Source organism: Lissotriton vulgaris, unplaced genomic scaffold, assembly GCF_964263255.1.
Source record: "Lissotriton vulgaris unplaced genomic scaffold, aLisVul1.2 SCAFFOLD_391, whole genome shotgun sequence".
NCBI classification, from domain to species: domain Eukaryota; kingdom Metazoa; phylum Chordata; class Amphibia; order Caudata; family Salamandridae; genus Lissotriton; species Lissotriton vulgaris.
The window spans coordinates 441,454-460,242 of record NW_028247903.1 but is presented as its reverse complement, the minus strand read 5'-3'; the positions used below and the strand labels follow the sequence as shown (position 1 = coordinate 460,242).

General features: G+C 47.2%; 1 protein-coding gene across 2 annotated transcripts in view; it reads left to right on the top strand.

Moving 5' to 3' along the window:
- Nucleotides 1-18,789, top strand: part of LOC147664977 (coiled-coil domain-containing protein 136-like) — a 169,009-nt gene that overhangs the window by 113,233 nt on the left and 36,987 nt on the right. For both annotated transcript variants that reach the window (XM_086949843.1, XM_086949842.1), the window contains exons 6-8: nt 8,690-8,807; nt 16,468-16,819; nt 17,795-17,929. In XM_086949843.1, coding sequence (XP_086805969.1) covers nt 8,690-8,807; nt 16,468-16,819; nt 17,795-17,929 — 605 coding nt within the window. The remainder of the gene's footprint in view (nt 1-8,689; nt 8,808-16,467; nt 16,820-17,794; nt 17,930-18,789) is intronic.

The window sequence follows — 18,789 nt, the reverse complement described above, 5'->3', positions numbered from 1 at the left end:
GAGGACTTTAACGAAAGAGAAAGAAAGAAGGGGCTGCAAAAGGAGTACTTTTCTGTGGCTAGGAGTTCGACAAACGAGGTGGTAGAGCTCTTTGGAAAAGGCTGGTGTCAACGAGGGCCTTTGGGATGAGAAGACCTCTGTAGAGATAAGCAGAAGGAGCAGATGGGCTGTGAGTGGAATTAAGAAGGAGTAATTTGACTGGTTGCCAGTCATCCTAGAAAGATGGGAAGGGCTCCTGTAGTTCTAACATGTAGAAAAATATGCTGAAAGAGTCTGCAGCACTGTACTAGCCTGCCTGGAACCTCCGTCAGGCTCATCAATAACCTGAACCAGTCATCCAGCGTAATCCCCGGTGACTGGTGCTATACACTACTGTGCATAAAAACCTCCAACTTCAGGTCTTGGTTGAGTCTGAAAATGTAGGGGCATATTATCAAGGGGGTTTATCTCCGCTTTTTTGGCTTTAAAAACCAAGAAAGCGGAGATAAAATTATCTCCATATTACCTAGCTGTCGTTAACACCAGTTAGCGACAGCTAGTAGGAGATATCGACCATCTTGGGCCCCACTTTGCATGTCAGTGATATTTATCACTAATGACATGCAAAGTGGGCGTGCCAAGATGTTAGCGACTGAAAACAGTCTCTAACATCGCTATCTCCTATTACCAACTTTTGGAGATATTCGCGCTAAGCGCGAATATCTCCAAAAGCTAACACCTGCCCTGAGCAGTTCTTAGCCATGTTATCCAATGGGAGGTGGATAACATGGCTAAGAGCATTAGCTCGGTAATGCATGAATATCGCTGACTTTTCAACGATATTCATGCAGTGCGGCGATTTTTATCGCATTTGCGATAAACCTTGGTAATACCAAGGTTTATTTACGGGAAAAATCGCCGCAGCTCAGCGGTAAATTTTTGTCTCTAACCAAGCAATAGCGATAATTATCGCTATTGCTTGGTAATATGCCCCGTAGTTATTAAGAGATCTGTGAATCACAGAATAAAAGAGTGAGAGGATTCCCCAGATGACATAAAGTGCCTAGAGGCCAAACACAACTCATATTTTCATACCTTAATGCAGGACCTTCTTGAATGGCTCTCCTGCATAAGGAGCATAAGGAGTTTCATTATGAATGAAAAAGGTGCATTTTTGAGCCTACGAGAACAGACACCTCTTGGAAAGTAACATTAGTACATTTTCTACCAAACAAGTGAAAATCTAAAATCCTTGCCAATGGTGCTTCATGTCTCAGAGATTGGCATCTAAATTCCAGTTAACAAAGTTAGTAGAGGCAGGAAAACATCGCAGTTATGGGTTACTATGGTGAAGCACTGAGTAGATTAAGTCCACAATATGTTTTGATGTAAGCCCTTTGGACACCGCAAATCCTTGAGACTGTCTCACAGTAAAGGTTTTCTACTCACCCATGTATCGGCCTTATGACGTAATTGATTGTCCTTACCCCTAAGTGCTCATCTCCGCATTGCAGATTTAGGTGTAGTTGTGGAGTGGCATCGCCTGGTTGGACAGCGCAACTGAGTCGGATCCGGATGCACATGCAGCGAGTTGAGCATGGCAGTAACTAGACCCTGATTACTGTGGTTTTTAATTTATGAGCCTGGTGTGCAGAGAGCAGGATGGAGAGAAAGGCAGCTCCTGCCAAAAAATCAAATTGTCCATTATATCTCTTTTCATATTTAAAAGAGGATGTTGCATATTATGGAAAGCTGGGAGAGGTGCGTTTGGCACAAATGTAAGTAGGTATCTTAAGCCTTCCCGAGCTTAAGGCTGAGTGCCTGATATTTTTGTGAGCACCAGATCTACCTCCAAATGGGTCCAATTTTCCCTTGGGTTGGTGAAAGTGATCATCATAGTTTGGAAAGAGAGTCATGACTTTCAGTTCGGCCTCTGCCCTGGACTGATGTATGGATAAATTCTGGAATGTAATGGATTTCTTTAGTGTTCTGACCAGCTCAGTCACTCACCGTGCATGGCATATGAACCATCAGCAGTAGAGTGATAACGCAGCAATGATATACTGATGTAGAAACGTTGAGGGATGGAACTTAAACAGGCTAAAACCATATGTTTGAATACATTTACATGTTGCACACCTGTAAATTTGTAAGCCAGTGGGAGGTGTGGTGTCTGATGGTCAAAAGATGTTGGCTGGGGTTAAGCATTTTCAAGACTTAGAAGGCATATTTGTAGCATATGCTTCAAATGAAGATGGGACACGGTGCTGTATGGTACATGTTAAGTACTCTTCAGAGCACTATGAAGGAGCAGAGCCTTCAGGATGTTACAGGTTTATTTAGAACTCGCACCACCAAGAAAGCCCCATAACAACTCAGGAGTCCAACCTAGGAGCCTCCAACAGTGTCTCTTTCGCTCGATCGGACCCTCCATAAATTCATCAACTAGGAAAAAGCCTCAGGCCCAGCAAGGCACAGGAGACACATGTTGCTCCCCCTTACAGCTGCTCATACAGATACTTTGGCCAATCAGCTACCACCTCTCATCAATAACTCATGGTTACATATGTTCCAGTGGTCTTCCAATACACTGTGGTAGTGGAGGTCTGTAAGAAGTATTTCCTTGACCCATAGACCTACTACAAAGCCTCCAATGACTACCCTCCAGCGCAGGCCGGAATCTCTTTCCAAGTGCCATGCATGACTGGACTGACCATTCTATCACTCTGGCATTTCCCTGGTAGGCTGCAGAAGGTTGTGTGTGTGTGGTGGTGGTGGGGGTGCTTTCAGAGCTGGTTGATATGCCATGACCAAAATGTGACAACACTATGGCCATATTCTGGTTGCGGCCTACTGCACTCTGGGGCTGGTATGAATATTTCTGTCAGAGCTGATTTGGGTTTCTAATTGAATCTTGATGCTGAGCCTCTCCTGTAAAGGCTAAGAGCTTTCTAGTCCTAAACCCATCCATGACTAAATCAAACCCTACCACTCCACCAGCCAACTTCACTCAGGAAGGACCAAATAAAGTGCAAAAGCAGAGATGAATAATGTATTTTGGCAGCCGCTCTGAGCCTTTGGTACACCTCACACAAACTTACACCCTCATACTCTGAAGTCCATTTTTCAAAACCCAACTTGTAGGACATCTGTTGCCCTTCCGCATAAAGCACCACAAGCTCTGTGCCAATATCTTCTCGTTTCATGAACCCTGGGAGTTAATGCAGCAATGCAGCTCTTATATCAGCCTATTATCCCACAAGCACCCAAAAGCAGTTTTCAAACTGAAAGTTTTTTTAATGAAGTGAATGGTTGTATTCAAGAGGAAGGGAGAGCTTTGCAGCATTCCTGCAGTTGCAGTTTTCGGGTTTCTAAATACTAAAGTGTTAATATTTAGCTTAACAGAAAACGAATTAAATGGATCTAAAAGAGATTTATTATGGAGACTTGAGGGGCACTGTTAAAAGGTGGTAGTGAGTGAATCCGTGGTGACCACTTTCACCATGGATGGGGGTGCCAACAAACATTGTTGCACCCGGCACCGCCAGCACTAAAGACGGCCCTGAACAGACTAGATGGATAGATGAATGTGAATCCTTTAGGTGGTAAGGGCTCAGAACATGGCGGGGGGAGGAGGGGGCGGGGAAATGCTTGAAGTCTTGTGGTGGAGTTGAATAAGGTGCTGGCAGAAGGGTGGGGAGGGAAGGTGAGCTCAGGGTTGAAGGAGTCGATGATGCAGTTCCTTTTTAGGGCTCGGGCCTCCCCCACGAAGTGGGAGGAGCTTCCGAGCTCTTTAGTATTCGAAAAAAGAATTCAGAAAGGAGTCCAGGCTGGCACATTCCTTAGAGTTTTATGGCATCTGCCTAGTGATTCGTCTTCGCTGTGCTGTGTATTTAATAGCGTTGACGTGATAGGCTGTATGTAATGTACGCGTGCCCGATTTGGCATATTCTGTGCGCGAACGAGCACGGAGAGTGATTAATCTTAATTAGGAGCTGTCAGAGTGCCCGTGTAATGCAATCCAGATGTTGTGCGCGCGTTAACCATCTAGCAGTGCGTTTGTCGGGCGCGCGTCAAGCAATGCGTGACGTCAGCACATGGTCGTAGGCAGCACGGAGGGCCAGTCCGGCACTTTAGGGACACATGTCCAGCACTTTTGTGCTGTGAGTTCTAAGGGAGCCCCAGTGCTGAGGAGGCAGACGCCACATTCCCCGTTTGCAGCCCCAGGCGCTGCTTCCTGCCCCAGCTGAGTTTGATTAAATCTCTTGGCATTCCAGCAAGTTTAATGGGCTGCTGTCTCCCAGCCTGGGAGCCCTGGCAGACCGACAAGCTATCCTCCGAGTCTTGCATCCTGGCCTCTGCTCCAGCTCAGACAGGCCAGCGCCGGCGGAGGGAGAGAGGGAAGGCTTGAAAACTTTGGCACTTTTCTCCCTGAGACTGGAAAGTCGACCTCACTGCAGGATTTTCCAGCCACTTCAGCTTCGCGGTGTAGAAACCCTGTAATCACGAAAGGGGGAGAGGGGGTCGCGGCTTGAAGAGCGGTGTACGGTGACGGCTGAGTGGTGGAGAAGGGATCTCAGCGCCACACATCGACACCTCATGGAGGAGGCGCACCCCACTGACAGGGCCTCTGCCCCATCCAGCATGATCCGGGCACCGCTGTGAGCCCACCGGTCCCGCGCAAACGTAAGGCTCACTTCTACCACCGGCCAAAGCTTGCTGCAAGGGAAAGGTGCGGGTGAGGTCTCTCACGCTGGCACATGAACACTGCCGGCTTTAGGCATGAGCGAGCTGGGCCCAGGCCTAGGGCGCCAAACTTCAGAGGGGCGCACGGAGCTGTATGCAGTTAATATTGGGGAGAAAAAAAATAGGCGACACTCTCATCTTGATCCAGCCATACGTGTGACCCTGCGCTCTTCTTTCTCTGTCAGATTTGCCCATTTAAACCGGTTTAATTCCTTCATTGTATCGGAGAAGATGCTTTAACACCCTATTAGCCCCTTTCCTCGCCCTCCCTCTCACTCCTGCTGGCAAATATCAACACACCCCTCATATGCGTGACACAGGTGAGCTGTGGATGATTTAGGTGAGCTGTGGAGGTCTGGAGATGTTTGTGTTCATAGGCCACGGACTGCTCATGCGAGGATTGATGGTCAACACAAAAGAGACCCCAGGGGGAGGGGAGAGGTGCACTGGTGCAGGACTGCAGGCATCGCCGGCACAGATCAGAGAGTCCTCCGGGTACCAGCACCCCGTCTGCACATCCGTACCAGGGGAGAGGTGCAGACAGCCCGTGCCCAAACCTGGCTGAGCTCTTCACTGGCAGGTACCAGCCATTCGCTCTTAGCCGAGGTGGGAAAGGTTGTAATCATGGCCTGAGTTATCTATTGACTGAATGTCCGAGGAACCGAGAAGAGTGATACACACTGTCAGTTTAAAGTCACCAACAGGAGGAGTGAGATCATCGTAGGTCAGCAGTGTCTTGTACCGCAGCACTGGACTGAACAAGACGGGCCCTGTGGGCTCGTGGCCCCTAGTCATAACAGTGACACCCACGGCTGTCGGAGGCATGTGACCTCGTCCCCCTGTATCCAGAAGGGGCAATAACCACATCTGATAGAAAGGCAAGTCTGTACGCTGGAAGTGTAGGGAAATCTGCAGACTGACAGCACAGGGGGGTCTGTAATCTCAAGCAACAGGAATGTCTGTCCGCTGGTGAGGACAGCGAAGCCTGCACACTGACACTGTGTCTAAACTTCCACTCTGGCACCACCGAGAAGCCTGCACCCTGAGACTACAAGGGCTCAGGGAAGCCGCTGCACTCACAGTGCAGTGAGGACACGCGTGCACTCTGCTGCGCGATGGAGCCGGCCCTCAGTACACGGGAGCCTGCTCTCTGGCACTCGAGGGAGCCCGCTCTAGGTCAGTTTGTCGAAGTCTTGGCGATCACAGTCTAGGAACCTCCAATGAACCCTGGTGTCTTCCGGCATAGGGAAAGATGCCCTCTGCCAGAAGGGATTCCTACACACGGATATTAAAAGGGACGCTGTCTGCATGTTTTGCTAGCACAGCACAGGGAAGGGTGTACGCTTACAGAGTATTCATAGTTAACACAATAGAGGTACTTCTGTACTTTAGTAGTACTGGATAGCAGCCTTTGTATTGACAGTGCTGGTGAGTCTGCAGAGTCCGTGTGCTGTTACTGTACGGGCCTATGCATAGTGGCAGCATAAGAGAAGTTGTGGAAGGCTTTACATTGGCATTCGAGGGGAGTCCACGCTCAGTACAGGGAAGCCTGTGTTCTGACAGTACAGAGAAATCTGCAGTCTGGCAGCATAGAGAAGTCTGCATGATGACGATGTATGGAAGTCTGCATACTGACAGTACGTGGAAGTCTGCATACTGACAGTACGTGGAAGTCTGCATACTGACAGGACACATAGGTCTGCATACTGACAGTACATGGAAGTCTGAATGCTGGCAGTACGTGGAAGTCTGCATACTGACAGGACACCTAAGTCTGCATACTGACAGTATATGGAAGTCTTAATACTGGGGTTGATTTTGCACTGGATAAAACTGGAAACAAAAAGAAAACGGAGCATGTTTGGAGGTGTAAATTTACCAACCATTGGAGGATGGGCTAACACTTCAAACAGTGCGACAGAACGATGCTTAGGGCCACCAGAAAAATCCAAAGTGATTGGTGAAACTTGATAACAAATAAAACAAACAAGTTATAATACATTTGACACAATTTTTCGTCTACTGACCGCTCTTTAAAAAGGGAAATGAGTAATTTTACAACTAAAAAGTCGCTTTACAGATTTCAATGGAAAGCACTTTAGAACCAGTTTTCTTAAAGATTTCAGCAACCCCCTTTGACAATTTTTTTCTGTGAAATGACAGTGAATTTATTAAATATTTTAATTCCTTCTTCAAGTGAGTAGAGTAGTGAGTAGAGTAGTGAGTAGAGTAGTGAGGTGAGTAGAGTAGAGTAGTGAGTAAAGTAGTGAGTGCAGAGTAGTGAGTAGAGAAGTGAGTAGTGAGTAGAGTAGTGAGTAGTGAGTAGAGTAGTGAGGTGCGTAGAGTAGTGAGTAGAGTACTGAGTAGAGTAGTGAGTAGAGTAGTGAGTAGTGAGCAGAGTAGTGAGTAGTGAGTGCAGAATAGTGAGTAGTGAGTAGAATAGTGAGTAGAGTAGTGAGTGCAGAGTAGTGAGTAGTGAGTGCAGAGTAGTGAGTAGTGAGTAGAGTAGTGAGTAGTGAGTAGAGTAGTGAGTAGAGTAGTGAGTAGAGTAGTGAATAGTGAGTAGAGTAGTGAGTGCAGAGTAGTGAGTAGAGTAGTGAGTAGAGTAGTGAGTAGAGTAGTGAGTGCAGAGTAGTGAGTAGAGTAGTGAGTAGTGAGTAGAGTAGTGAGTAGAGTAGTGAGTAGAGTAGTGAGTAGAGTAGTGAGTAGAGTAGTGAGTAGTGAGTAGTGAGTAGAGTAGTGAGTAGTGAGTAGAGTAGTGAGTAGAGTAGTGAGTGCAGATTAGTGAGTAGTGAGTGCAGAGTAGTGAGTAGAGAAGTGAGTAGTGAGTAGAGTAGTGAGTAGAAAGTAGAGTAGAGTGGAGAGTAGTGAGTAGTGAGCAGAGTAGTGAGTAGTAGCAGAGTAGTGAGTAGTGAGTGCAGAGTAGTGAGTAGAGTAGTGAGTAGAGTAGTGAGTAGTGAGCAGAGTAGTGAGTAGTGGGTGCAGAGTAGTGAGTAGTGGGTGCAGAGTAGTGAGTAGAGTAGTGAGTAGAGTAGTGAGTAGAGTAGTGAGTAGTGAGTAGTGAGTGCAGAGTAGTGAGTAGTGAGTAGAGTAGTGAGTAGAGTAGTGAGTGCAGAGTAGTGAGTAGAGTAGTGAGTGCAGAGTAGTGAGTAGAGTAGTGAGTAGTGAGTAGAGTAGTGAGTAGTGAGTAGAGTAGTGAGTAGTGAGTAGAGTAGTGAGTAGAGTAGTGAGTGGAGTAGTGAGTGCAGATTAGTGAGTAGTGAGTGCAGAGTAGTGAGTAGAGAAGTGAGTAGTGAGTAGAGTAGTGAGTAGAAAGTAGAGTAGTGAGTAGTGAGTAGAGTGGAGAGTAGTGAGTAGTGAGCAGAGTAGTGAGTAGTAGCAGAGTAGTGAGTAATGAGTGCAGAGTAGTGAGTAGAGTAGTGAGTAGTGAGCAGAGTAGTGAGTAGTGGGTGCAGAGTAGTGAGTAGTGGGTGCAGAGTAGTGAGTGCAGAGTAGTGAGTAGTGAGTAGTGAGTAGAGTAGTGAGTAGTGAGTAGAGTAGTGAGTAGAGTAGTGAGTAGAGTAGTGAGTAGAGTAGTGAGTAGGACATCACAGGCAGCAGCTGTGCAAGCTTCTTACACTCACAAGGAGACCACAGGCAGCTGAGGTGCAATCTTCTCCCACTCACAAGAACGACATCACAGGCAGCAGCAGTGCAAGCTTCTTACACTCACAAGGAGACCACAGGCAGCAGAGGTGCAAGCTTCTCACACTCACAAGAAGGACATCACAGGCAGTAACGGTGCAATATTCTCACACTCACAAGGAGATCACTGGCAGTACACACCACATGAACACACTCCATAACACATAGCAACAATACATTGGCATTTACAATGCCATTAGCTCAAACTCAAATAAATCCGAGCCCGATTGCATTTCTAATGCTTGTTAATTCTGTTTTTATGCTCTTCTTTTCATGCCAGGGGAGCTGCAGCTTCTAAGAGAGCAGTGCCAGCAACTGAGGACTGAGCGCAGGTCCCTGCTCGAGAGTAACACCCTGCTCAAGAGGCAGCTGCACGAGGGAGAGGGACAGCAGCTCAGGTACATCTATCTATCTATCTATCTATCTATCTATCTATCTATCTATCTATCTATCTATCTATCTATCTATCTATCTATCTATCTATCTATCTATCTATCTATCTATCTATCTATCTGTCTGTCTGTCTGTCTGTCTTTCTACCTGTCTATAATACACACTGGAGGTTGCTAAAAGAGCTGCTGTAGAAAAACATACTTTCATTTTTGCAAATTATTTTTACAACAACTGTAATCATCAAGATATCCCTATCTACTGTTGTTGGAAAAAAAGGCAACTTTGTAGACCACTCGCTTCATTTTTTAAGAAGCACAAATGTTTATCAGTGCTCCTTTTTAAAATAGCAAAAAATAACCCCAGCTCCATAACATCCACCACTTAACCCCTTCCATGCTCATGACGAGCTCAACTCGTCATGACCACACCCGTTTTTATTGCTGTCCTGCACAGCAGGGGAAACTCTCTAGCAGCGATGCGGTTAAATTTCTGTAAAGACCTCTTGTATCCTATATACTTGGAGCAGCCTCTGAGTTCACCTCTTCTCATGTTCGGATGGCTTTTTTACTTCCCTAAGTTTACTGCTCCTTATTCGTTGGCTTTCCTTTGTATTCTTATCCCTCCTAACAGAGCATGTCTGTCTCATCATGTTTGGACTGGATGAGTTGTATCCTTCCACAGCTGATGTCAGGACCTCACACTGTGGTGCATGAGGGACTATTCTTTTTTCTTTCTTTCCCTGTCGCTCTATCCCTTTGCTTATTTAAAATAGTGCTCTCTTCCAGTGTTTGCTTCATGCCAAGGGCTTCACCCACCACCAATTGCTTATACAGCAGAGATCTGCCATTGTTTAAATAGTGTTTGAACCATTCCAAGATGGCCACATCTGCCAATACATGGCTGCTGATTTATGCTTTTTTATGCTTTTTGGAAAACCATTTGAAGACTGCCGTCTATGCATGTGCACACACTCCTGGCCATTTAAAATATTATTTTGCCATGAACGATCACAAACTCGAAAAAAGCATTGGCAAAGCCTACAGCTCTGCTCCATGGCGTTGGAGGTGGACCCATTGGTACTGTCAATAGTTGTGTTGAGATGACAGAGGTCCTTGCATGGTGATGGACATTCACCCATGCCCTGAGTGTCCCAACTGTAATGATGTCTGAATCTCTGTTGCTGATTTTTCTTGTCATTTTTTAACTTTGATCATGGGTGTGTGCAATGACATAGACCTGTTTCATGGATTGCGTTTTTTTGGGGCCGGAAACCCAAAGCACTACCCTCAAAGTGGTGAAAGGCTACTGCCTTTGCCAGGAGTCAAGCAGCATGAGCGTGGTGGTGGCAGCGTAATTTGTAGTGATAAGTAAGAGTGAACAGGCCTTTTTAGGTCTCGGAACTGCGAACAGATTGCGAAGCAATCTGTCGTTCCGAGACTCTTTTGCAATTATTCTTGCTTTCAAGGAGTCAAGGGAGACAGGAGACAAGTGAGGTGCACGCGCAACCTTGGAACTGGGATCAGGTCGCGCGCGCTTCCTGTCTCCCATGGCTCCTTGGAAGCAGACTCACACGCACGCACACACATACAGACCCCCCCCTCGCCGCACATACACACACTCAACACGCACACATACAGAACATTTCACACAGAGACCCTCCCCCCCTTCCCCTTCCCCTTCCCCTTCCCCTTCCTACCTCGTCTCGGCGTGTCTATGCGCTCCATGGTGACGTCACCGGCTTGCCCCAGTCGCGTGCCGTCCCTGCCTCTCAGATTGCGTGCCAGTGCTCGCGCGCAGCCGCCGTTCACGGCTGCGCGCGCCCCCCGCAGCTAAGGTCGCCGGTACGTAGGGAGAAGCGGGTTGCTTTGCCAATTGTGCCGGTGCTTTCTGGTGCATAGCACCGGCACTGCTCCACGGGGGCCCCGCGCTCCAGGGGCCCCCTTCACTTCATCATGAATTATCCCTGTCGTGAATTAAATGGTGCGCAGTGCGCACGGCATGCACGCCCCTGGGCCCCGGCCGGGCATCAGAGGCTCATCATTAATTAGGTGCGGGTCGGGCGGGCCTCACAGGCTCGCTCTTCATTAATCAAATGTGCGCAACTGCTGCGCACGCGCGCGGGCCCCAGCCGGGCCTCCGAGCCGTCTTTTTATTAATTACATAGTGCGCGTCATTTGGCATGAGCATTCAGCGCGCGCAATTTAAAGTGCGAGTGAGACGTGAGGTGTGGCATCCTAAGACCCAGCCACGCTCCAACGACAGAGAGAAGGACCTCCGTCACCGCCGGCCGGCGGCCATAATTTAAACTATTACTAGCCCCTGCCTTCTACTGCCTGCCCGCCGTGCCCGGCCCGCTCCCGCCTATGGCCTACCTCGGAAGCTGCAGTCCGGGCCCAGCCCTCAGGTCAGTACCTCACCTACTCAAATGTTTGAGGCAATTGTAGTTTCCATGCCCATTCAAATATTGGTATCCTTGCAGAGACTGCCAACAAGTGTCAGTACTGCACTGCTGAAGGTACAGCCGCCGTCCTATACAAAGTTATTGGGCCATTAAAAAAACAACGGGCCTGCTATACATTTCTGCCTATGTCTCCATTTAAATATGGCAGTGCTGCTGAGCGGTTCTGGTACTATCCGATTAATAGCGCACTCTCCTCCCAGTACTTGCCCCTGGAAGTGTTATGTATGTCCGTTTTGTTAACAACCACGGCGGCTCCTTTCACTTCCGACCGAGCAAGTAGTAAGGGGGGTGAAAAAGACTCGGAGCCCCGGCCCCCGTCCCAATCCTGTACCTTCCGTTTCTGTGTCGACTACCAGCTGTTCAACAAGGGCACGCGTGGATTTTTAGACAATTTTAGCGCGCACAGGCTGTTCACTGTATCACTGCATTCTCTTTTATGCCCTTATTGTGGGAAAGTGTCACCATTTTTACACAGACTGTGCATTTATCGGAGGTGCCCATAAGCTGAACAGAAGTGTCTCAACATTAAAGCAATAATAATGTCGTTTTATATAGAGCTTCATACTGCGCTTAAGGAGCTGTCAACAACAAGTTTTGCTATTACTAATTGATTCAATTCACCTTCCTCTAAACAGTGAACACAAGCAACAAAATGAAAAAAAAAATATTTGCGTTTCAATCTCAATTTGTAGTGTTATAATGAAATACAAAGCAATTAAAATGTGTGTTGTGAACTTGTGAGTGCAGAGTAGTGAGTGCAGAGTAGTGAGTGCAGAGTAGTGAGTGCAGAGTAGTGAGTGCAGAGTAGTGATGTAGTGAGTGCAGAGTAGTGAGTAGTGAGTGCAGAGTAGTGAGTGCAGAGTAGTGAGTAGTGAGTGCAGAGTAGTGAGTAGTGAGTGCAGAGTAGAGAGTAGTGAGTGCAGAGTAGTGAGTAGTGAGTGCAGAGTAGTGAGTGCAGAGTAGTGAGTGCACAGTAGTGAGTGAGTGCACAGTAGTGAGTGAGTGCACAGTAGTGAGTGAGTGCACAGTAGTGAGTGCACAGTAGTGAGTGCACAGTAGTGAGTGAGTGCACAGTATTGAGTGCACAGTAGTGAGTAGTGAGTGCAGAGTAGTGAGTAGTGAGTGCAGAGTAGTGAGTGCAGAGTAGTGAGTAGTGAGTAGTGAGTGCAGAGTAGTGAGTGCAGAGTAGTGAGTGCACAGTAGTGAGTGCACAGTAGTGAGTGCACAGTAGTGAGTGAGTGCACAGTATTGAGTGCAGAGTAGTGAGTAGTGAGTGCAGAGTAGTGAGTAGTGAGTGCAGAGTAGTGAGTAGTGAGTGCAGAGTAGTGAGTAGTGAGTGCAGAGTAGTGAGTAGTGAGTGCAGAGTAGTGAGTAGTGAGTGCAGAGTAGTGAGTGCAGAGTAGTGAGTGCAGAGTAGTGAGTAGTGAGTGCAGAGTAGTGAGTAGTGAGTGCAGAATAGTGAGTAGTGAGTGCAGAATAGTGAGTAGTGAGTGCAGAGTAGTGAGTGCAGAATAGTGAGTAGTGAGTGCAGAGTAGTGAGTAGTGAGTGCAGAGTAGTGAGTGCAGAATAGTGAGTAGTGAGTGCAGAATAGTGAGTAGTGAGTGCAGAGTAGTGAGTGCAGAGTAGTGAGTGCTGAGTAGTGAGTGCAGAGTAGTGAGTGCAGAGTAGTGAGTAGTGAGTGCAGAGTAGTGAGTAGTGAGTGCAGAGTAGTGAGTGCAGAGTAGTGAGTAGTGAGTGCAGAGTAGTGAGTAGTGAGTGCAGAGTAGTGAGTGCAGAGTAGTGAGTGCAGAGTAGTGAGTGCAGAGTAGTGAGTAGTGAGTGCAGAGTAGTGAGTGCAGAGTAGTGAGTAGTGAGTGCAGAATAGTGAGTAGTGAGTGCAGAGTAGTGAGTGCAGAGTAGTGAGTGCAGAGTAGTGAGTGCAGAGTAGTGAGTAGTGAGTGCAGAGTAGTGAGTGCAGAGTAGTGAGTGCAGAGTAGTGAGTAGTGAGTGCAGAGTAGTGAGTAGTGAGTGCAGAGTAGTGAGTGCAGAGTAGTGAGTAGTGAGTGCAGAGTAGTGAGTAGTGAGTGCAGAGTAGTGAGTAGTGAGTGCAGAGTAGTGAGTGCAGAGTAGTGAGTGCACAGTAGTGAGTGAGTGCACAGCAGTGAGTGTACAGTAGTGAGTGCACAGTAGTGAGTGAGTGCACAGTAGTGAGTATTGAGTGCAGAGTAGTGAGTAGTGAGTGCAGAGTAGTGAGTGCAGAGTAGTGAGTGCAGAGTAGTGAGTAGTGAGTGCAGAGTAGTGAGTGCAGAGTAGTGAGTAGTGAGTGCAGAGTAGTGAGTGCAGAGTAGTGAGTAGTGAGTGCAGAGTAGTGAGTAGTGAGTGCAGAGTAGTGAGTGCAGAGTAGTGAGTAGTGAGTGCAGAGTAGTGAGTAGTGAGTGCAGAGTAGTGAGTAGTGAGTGCAGAGTAGTGAGTGCAGAGTAGTGAGTAGTGAGTGCACAGTAGTGAGTGCACAGTAGTGAGTGAGTGCACAGTAGTGAGTGCACAGTAGTGAGTGCACAGCAGTGAGTGCACAGTAGTGAGTGAGTGCACAGTAGTGAGTGAGTGCACAGTAGTGAGTATTGAGTGCAGAGTAGTGAGTAGTGAGTGCAGAGTAGTGAGTGCAGAGTAGTGAGTAGTGAGTAGTGAGTGCAGAGTAGTGAGTAGTGAGTGCAGAGTAGTGAGTAGTGAGTGCAGAGTAGTGAGTGCAGAGTAGTGAGTGCAGAGTAGTGAGTGCAGTGTAGTGAGTGCAGAGTAGTGAGTAGTGAGTGCAGAGTAGTGAGTGCACAGTAGTAAGTAGTGAGTGCACAGTAGTGAGTAGTGAGTGCACAGTAGTGAGTGAGTGCACAGTAGTGAGTAGTGAGTGCACAGTAGTGAGTGAGTTCACAGTAGTGAGTGCACAGTAGTGAGTGCACAGTAGTGAGTGAGTGCACAGTATTGAGTGCACAGTAGTGAGTAGTGAGTGCACAGTAGTGAGTGAGTGCACAGTAGTGAGTGCACAGTAGTGAGTGCACAGTAGTGAGTGAGTGCACAGTATTGAGTGCACAGTAGTGAGTATTGAGTGCAGAGTAGTGAGTAGTGAGTGCAGAGTAGTGAGTAGTGAGTGCACAGTAGTGAGTGCACAGTAGTGAGTGCAGAGCAGTGAGTGCAGAGCAGTGAGTGCAGAGCAGTGAGTGTGCAGGGTGAACAATTCCAATCCATACCACATAATTCCATTAGACACCATATGCATACACTCCATAACACATGGCTAAAAGACATTGCCATTTACAATGCCATTAGCTCTAACTCAAATAAATCCGAGACCTATTGCATTTCCAATGCTTGTCTACCTGTGTCACTGGAGTGAGGACTACATATACACCCATTCAAAAAGTTCCACTGCTGTGTGCTTAACTCACCCATGACCCACATCGAGTTGGGGTGTAGTGCTGCGCAATGTATGTTTTTATACATGTGCTCCATGTATATGTGCCTGTGTATGGCACAAATTAGGGATGATGCTGTGCTATGCAGTGCATGTGTGTTATGTACATGTGCTGGGTTTACGCGTGCCTATGAATGGTACAATACATGGAAGATTCTGGGTTCCATTTTGGGAGACCCAGGGCAAACTGGAGGAACCTGAGGAGAAATCCCCAGACAGATTTGTGTATTTCTGTGTTACTGTGAGTTGTGTGGGACACACTGGAGGAAGGGAGAGCCAGGCTCTTCTGTACACATAAAAGGGTGCACTTTTATTCAGAGAGAGGTCACTGGGAAGGGGTCTGGGCTGGGCACATCCCAGGAAGAAGATGGGGATAATAATAGAATCATAAAGTGTAGGGCTGTTGCCCCGGGTTAACCTTTTGATGCACATATCACTGTGCCCCTCTCTTGGAGCACAGACTCTTTACCATGTCTTTTGATTACTTTCACAGCATGTCTTTCAAGATTGCTTTTTTCTTTTTGGTTAAACACTCCACAAGAGTGCATGTATTTTCTAGCTGTCTCCCTTATGTACTTCTCTCCCAGTGAACTCTGTGTTGCTCGCTGTTGTCCATGTGCTTCTCCCTGCCCCCTCACGCTTGTGTCCTCCACCCGTTGCTTTGTAGCCTGTGTGCTTCTCTCGTGCCCCTCCATATTGCTCTGTTGCTTCTTCTCCTCACCCGCCCTCCGTGTTGCTACTGGCCCACCCTCTGCAGTGCTTCCCTCATCCATGTTTTTTTCTGTCACCCATTCCATCTCCTTCGTACCCTGACCCTATGTTTAACTTTCGTCCCACACCATCTGCGTTGCTCCCCCTCACTTGGGTCCTCCTTCTCTATTGCCCATTACTTCTCTTCCCCACCCAACCCTACATGTTGTTTCAATCCCCTCACCCTCTTTCTTGCTTCCCCTCATCGCGCTCTCCATGTTACTCCTCCCAACTGCACCCTCTGTGTTGATCCCACCCACCTGAGCTTTAAAAAATGCTTTTGCATATTATTGTCTTTTTATTTGAAGATCCAACTTAGATCGGCGGCCGCGTCATAGACTTTTTAAAAATCTTATAATCTATTATGCTCAGCATCAGAGATTCTATAGAGTATGGCTAAAGAACATTAAAACAGCAATCAAGTCTCAAAGTCTATTGTCAGTGCTTGTTAGAAAGGCCATTAAGCACATGAGTGTTTGGACTAAGCCCATGTTCTCAGCTGAGGTTAAAATGGATGACAATACAGACAGAAAGGATTCTGTGATTGTATAGAAGAGACAGTTTTCTCATACATAAATGTGAATGTTATACATGTTTAGGAACATATGCGTAACCTTTCGGACAGTGAAAGAGGTTTTTGTATTTTCTCTTCAATCAAATATCAAACCAAACATAGTGAGTGCTATTCCCATTCACTTTAAACCTGTAGTTAAGGGGGATACATTTGATCATGACATATTTATTTTTTATAAAAAGTACAAAGTTAATGATGATGGTCCACTATGTTACCTAGATTACATGTTTCGCTACATGATTCAGCCAGTCCTTATTTTCTGCTGGTGGTTTCAGATGGCGGGCACTGCTTTTAGGAGACTGTAACTTATTTTTTAGTCATCAGACTTGGCAATTGGTATTTTTCTACAAAAACATTGGTTGGTTCGCAGCCTTCAGTTGTCACTCCTATGCGCTCCTGGATTTGCTAACTCTGACATGGTGTATCTGTGTTCCTAGGGGTGGGAGTCTCACTGAAGCAGAAGAGGAAGGTAGGGACGCAGAAGACAACCAGGAGGAGGACGGAAGAGAGACCCCAAGGATGGAACTCGAACAAACCGAAGAGGAACCCAGGACTGAATGCATCTCTGCGTGGAGGCAGAGCGAAACAAGCATGGAAGAGAGGGGCCTTCCTCCTCTCCTGGAGGAAGAGGAGGATGAGGTTCAGGAATCATCCTGTGCCCCATTGGAGGCCTCCACTGAGGTCATGTGCCAAAAAGAGACCCCAAAGACTCAAAAAGAGGATGAAGGCTTTGGCCTCAGGCAGCAGCTGCAGAGTGCAGAGGAGAAGGTGCAGCGTGCACAGAATGAGGTAAGTCATGACAAGCGTCCCACCAAGATGATGATTAGAGCTGACCTCTTGGCACTGGGGCTCATGGGGGGGGGAAGAAAATCATGACTGGAAGAAGTGTAGGGAATCCAATATCCAAGCCACTGTTAATAATCTGTGAACCTGCGCCGACCAAGATATCAGCATGGAGCTAAGGGAGTTTCCCTCTTACCCTGCAAACAGACAACCCCACTCCCATTTTAGGAACTGATCTGTCCTCTATGCAAGCATCAACCCAATCCCTGCATGGAGTTAGGTGAACGCAAACTGCTGCCTTCTTGGCACAATGCCCCATGGATATAGGGTTACGTTATCCTCCATGCCAGCACCAACACTTTGCTCCATGGGGGTACGATCACCCTATCCTCTAAGACGATATTCATCCAGTGCCCAGCATGGTGATAGGAGAACTTTGACCTAGCACTGATCCATTGCCCACTCTCTCTTGATGTTAAGGGCTTTACCTCCTTACCATTTCCACATAAAATTGAGCATTTTGTTATGTTGCAGATAGTGTCTGTATGATGGTGGCATGCTCTGGATAGGATTGTTTGTTAAACTCCATGTAGGACCTTGTTATCTAGTCACCTGACTCTTCTTTTTCTTCTCTCTTGCCCATGTGTGCTTTCTCTTCCGACTGCATGATTACTCCACTCTCACTTCCATTTACAACCCACCGACCTTCATACTGCTCTCCTACCTCTGCACTTAAACTTTTTCTTTGGTTTGTCTTCCCATTGGCTGTATACCACACATCAACGCCTGGCTTTTCGTGGAGCCACCCTCCCTTCCTCTTGTCTTCCCTCGCTGCCCATCTCATTTCCACATCCTCAACCATTCCACCTTTCTCTCTCCTCTTTCACACTTTGCCTCCCCTTTTTATCTCTCATTTTCTTTCTCATCATTTCTCCATCTCTCCCTTCACCACTCTCGCTCCCTGCCTTTCTCACCATGTAGTGTGAAGGGCTTCTCACTGAGTTCCAGGAGCTCCAGCTGCGGCACCGCCTGAGTCAGGAGGAGCAGGAGAAGCTGCAGGAGGAGCTGAAACAGTGTCGGGAGGAGATCCATCGACTGAAGGGCTCCAGCTCACAGGTAACCCACTGCTTGGAGTACTTGTTAGCACTTTGGATACTCACCACTGAGTGGGGTACAAGGAACTGCTAAATGGCCTTGCCACTGCTTGGGGTACTCATCACTGTTCCTGCTGTGCGGCAGTATTTGTTGGTGCTTGGGGTATTCTCCATTACTCTTCACTTTTGGCGATGCTCTCCACTGGTTAGCATACTATTCACAGTCCCTGTTAATCTCCCTTAATTGGTTTAATCTCCACTGCTTAGGTTGGTTTCTGTTGCTTGGAGTATTCTTCACTGCCTGGGTTACTCTTTACTTCTCTCTCCCCTTTAAAGTTCTATTGTTCCAAGTTTTTCTTCAATGCTAGGCCTACGTTACTTTGTATGCAGGAGTTACTATCCACTACTTGGAGTACCTGTTACAGCTTGGGGTATTCACCATTGAGGGGTATGCTAGACTCCTCATTGTTCTTGTCGTTGCCTAGGGTACTCCATACTGCATCCGTTGAGAGGGGTACTTGCCATTACTCTGTATATTCTCCATTACTAAATATACTTTTCACTGTTCGGGGGCTCTCCATGGGTTGGGATACTCTCCTCACTCTCTGTTACCCTCCACTGCTGAGGATACTTTCCACTGTTTAGTTTGGTCTCTGTTGCTTAGTTTAATATTTACTTCTCAGGAGAATGTCCATTGTTCAGTGCACACCACAGAGTCTGGGGTACTCTTCCCAGTAAAACTATTTTATACTGCTCTGGATATTCTTCAATTCTAGGTCTAGTCACTGCTTAACTTAGTTCTACGGGTGAGCTACTCTCCACTCCTTGGAGTCCTCTTCACTGATCAAGACTACTTGGAGATGTCTTCACTTTACATGTTGC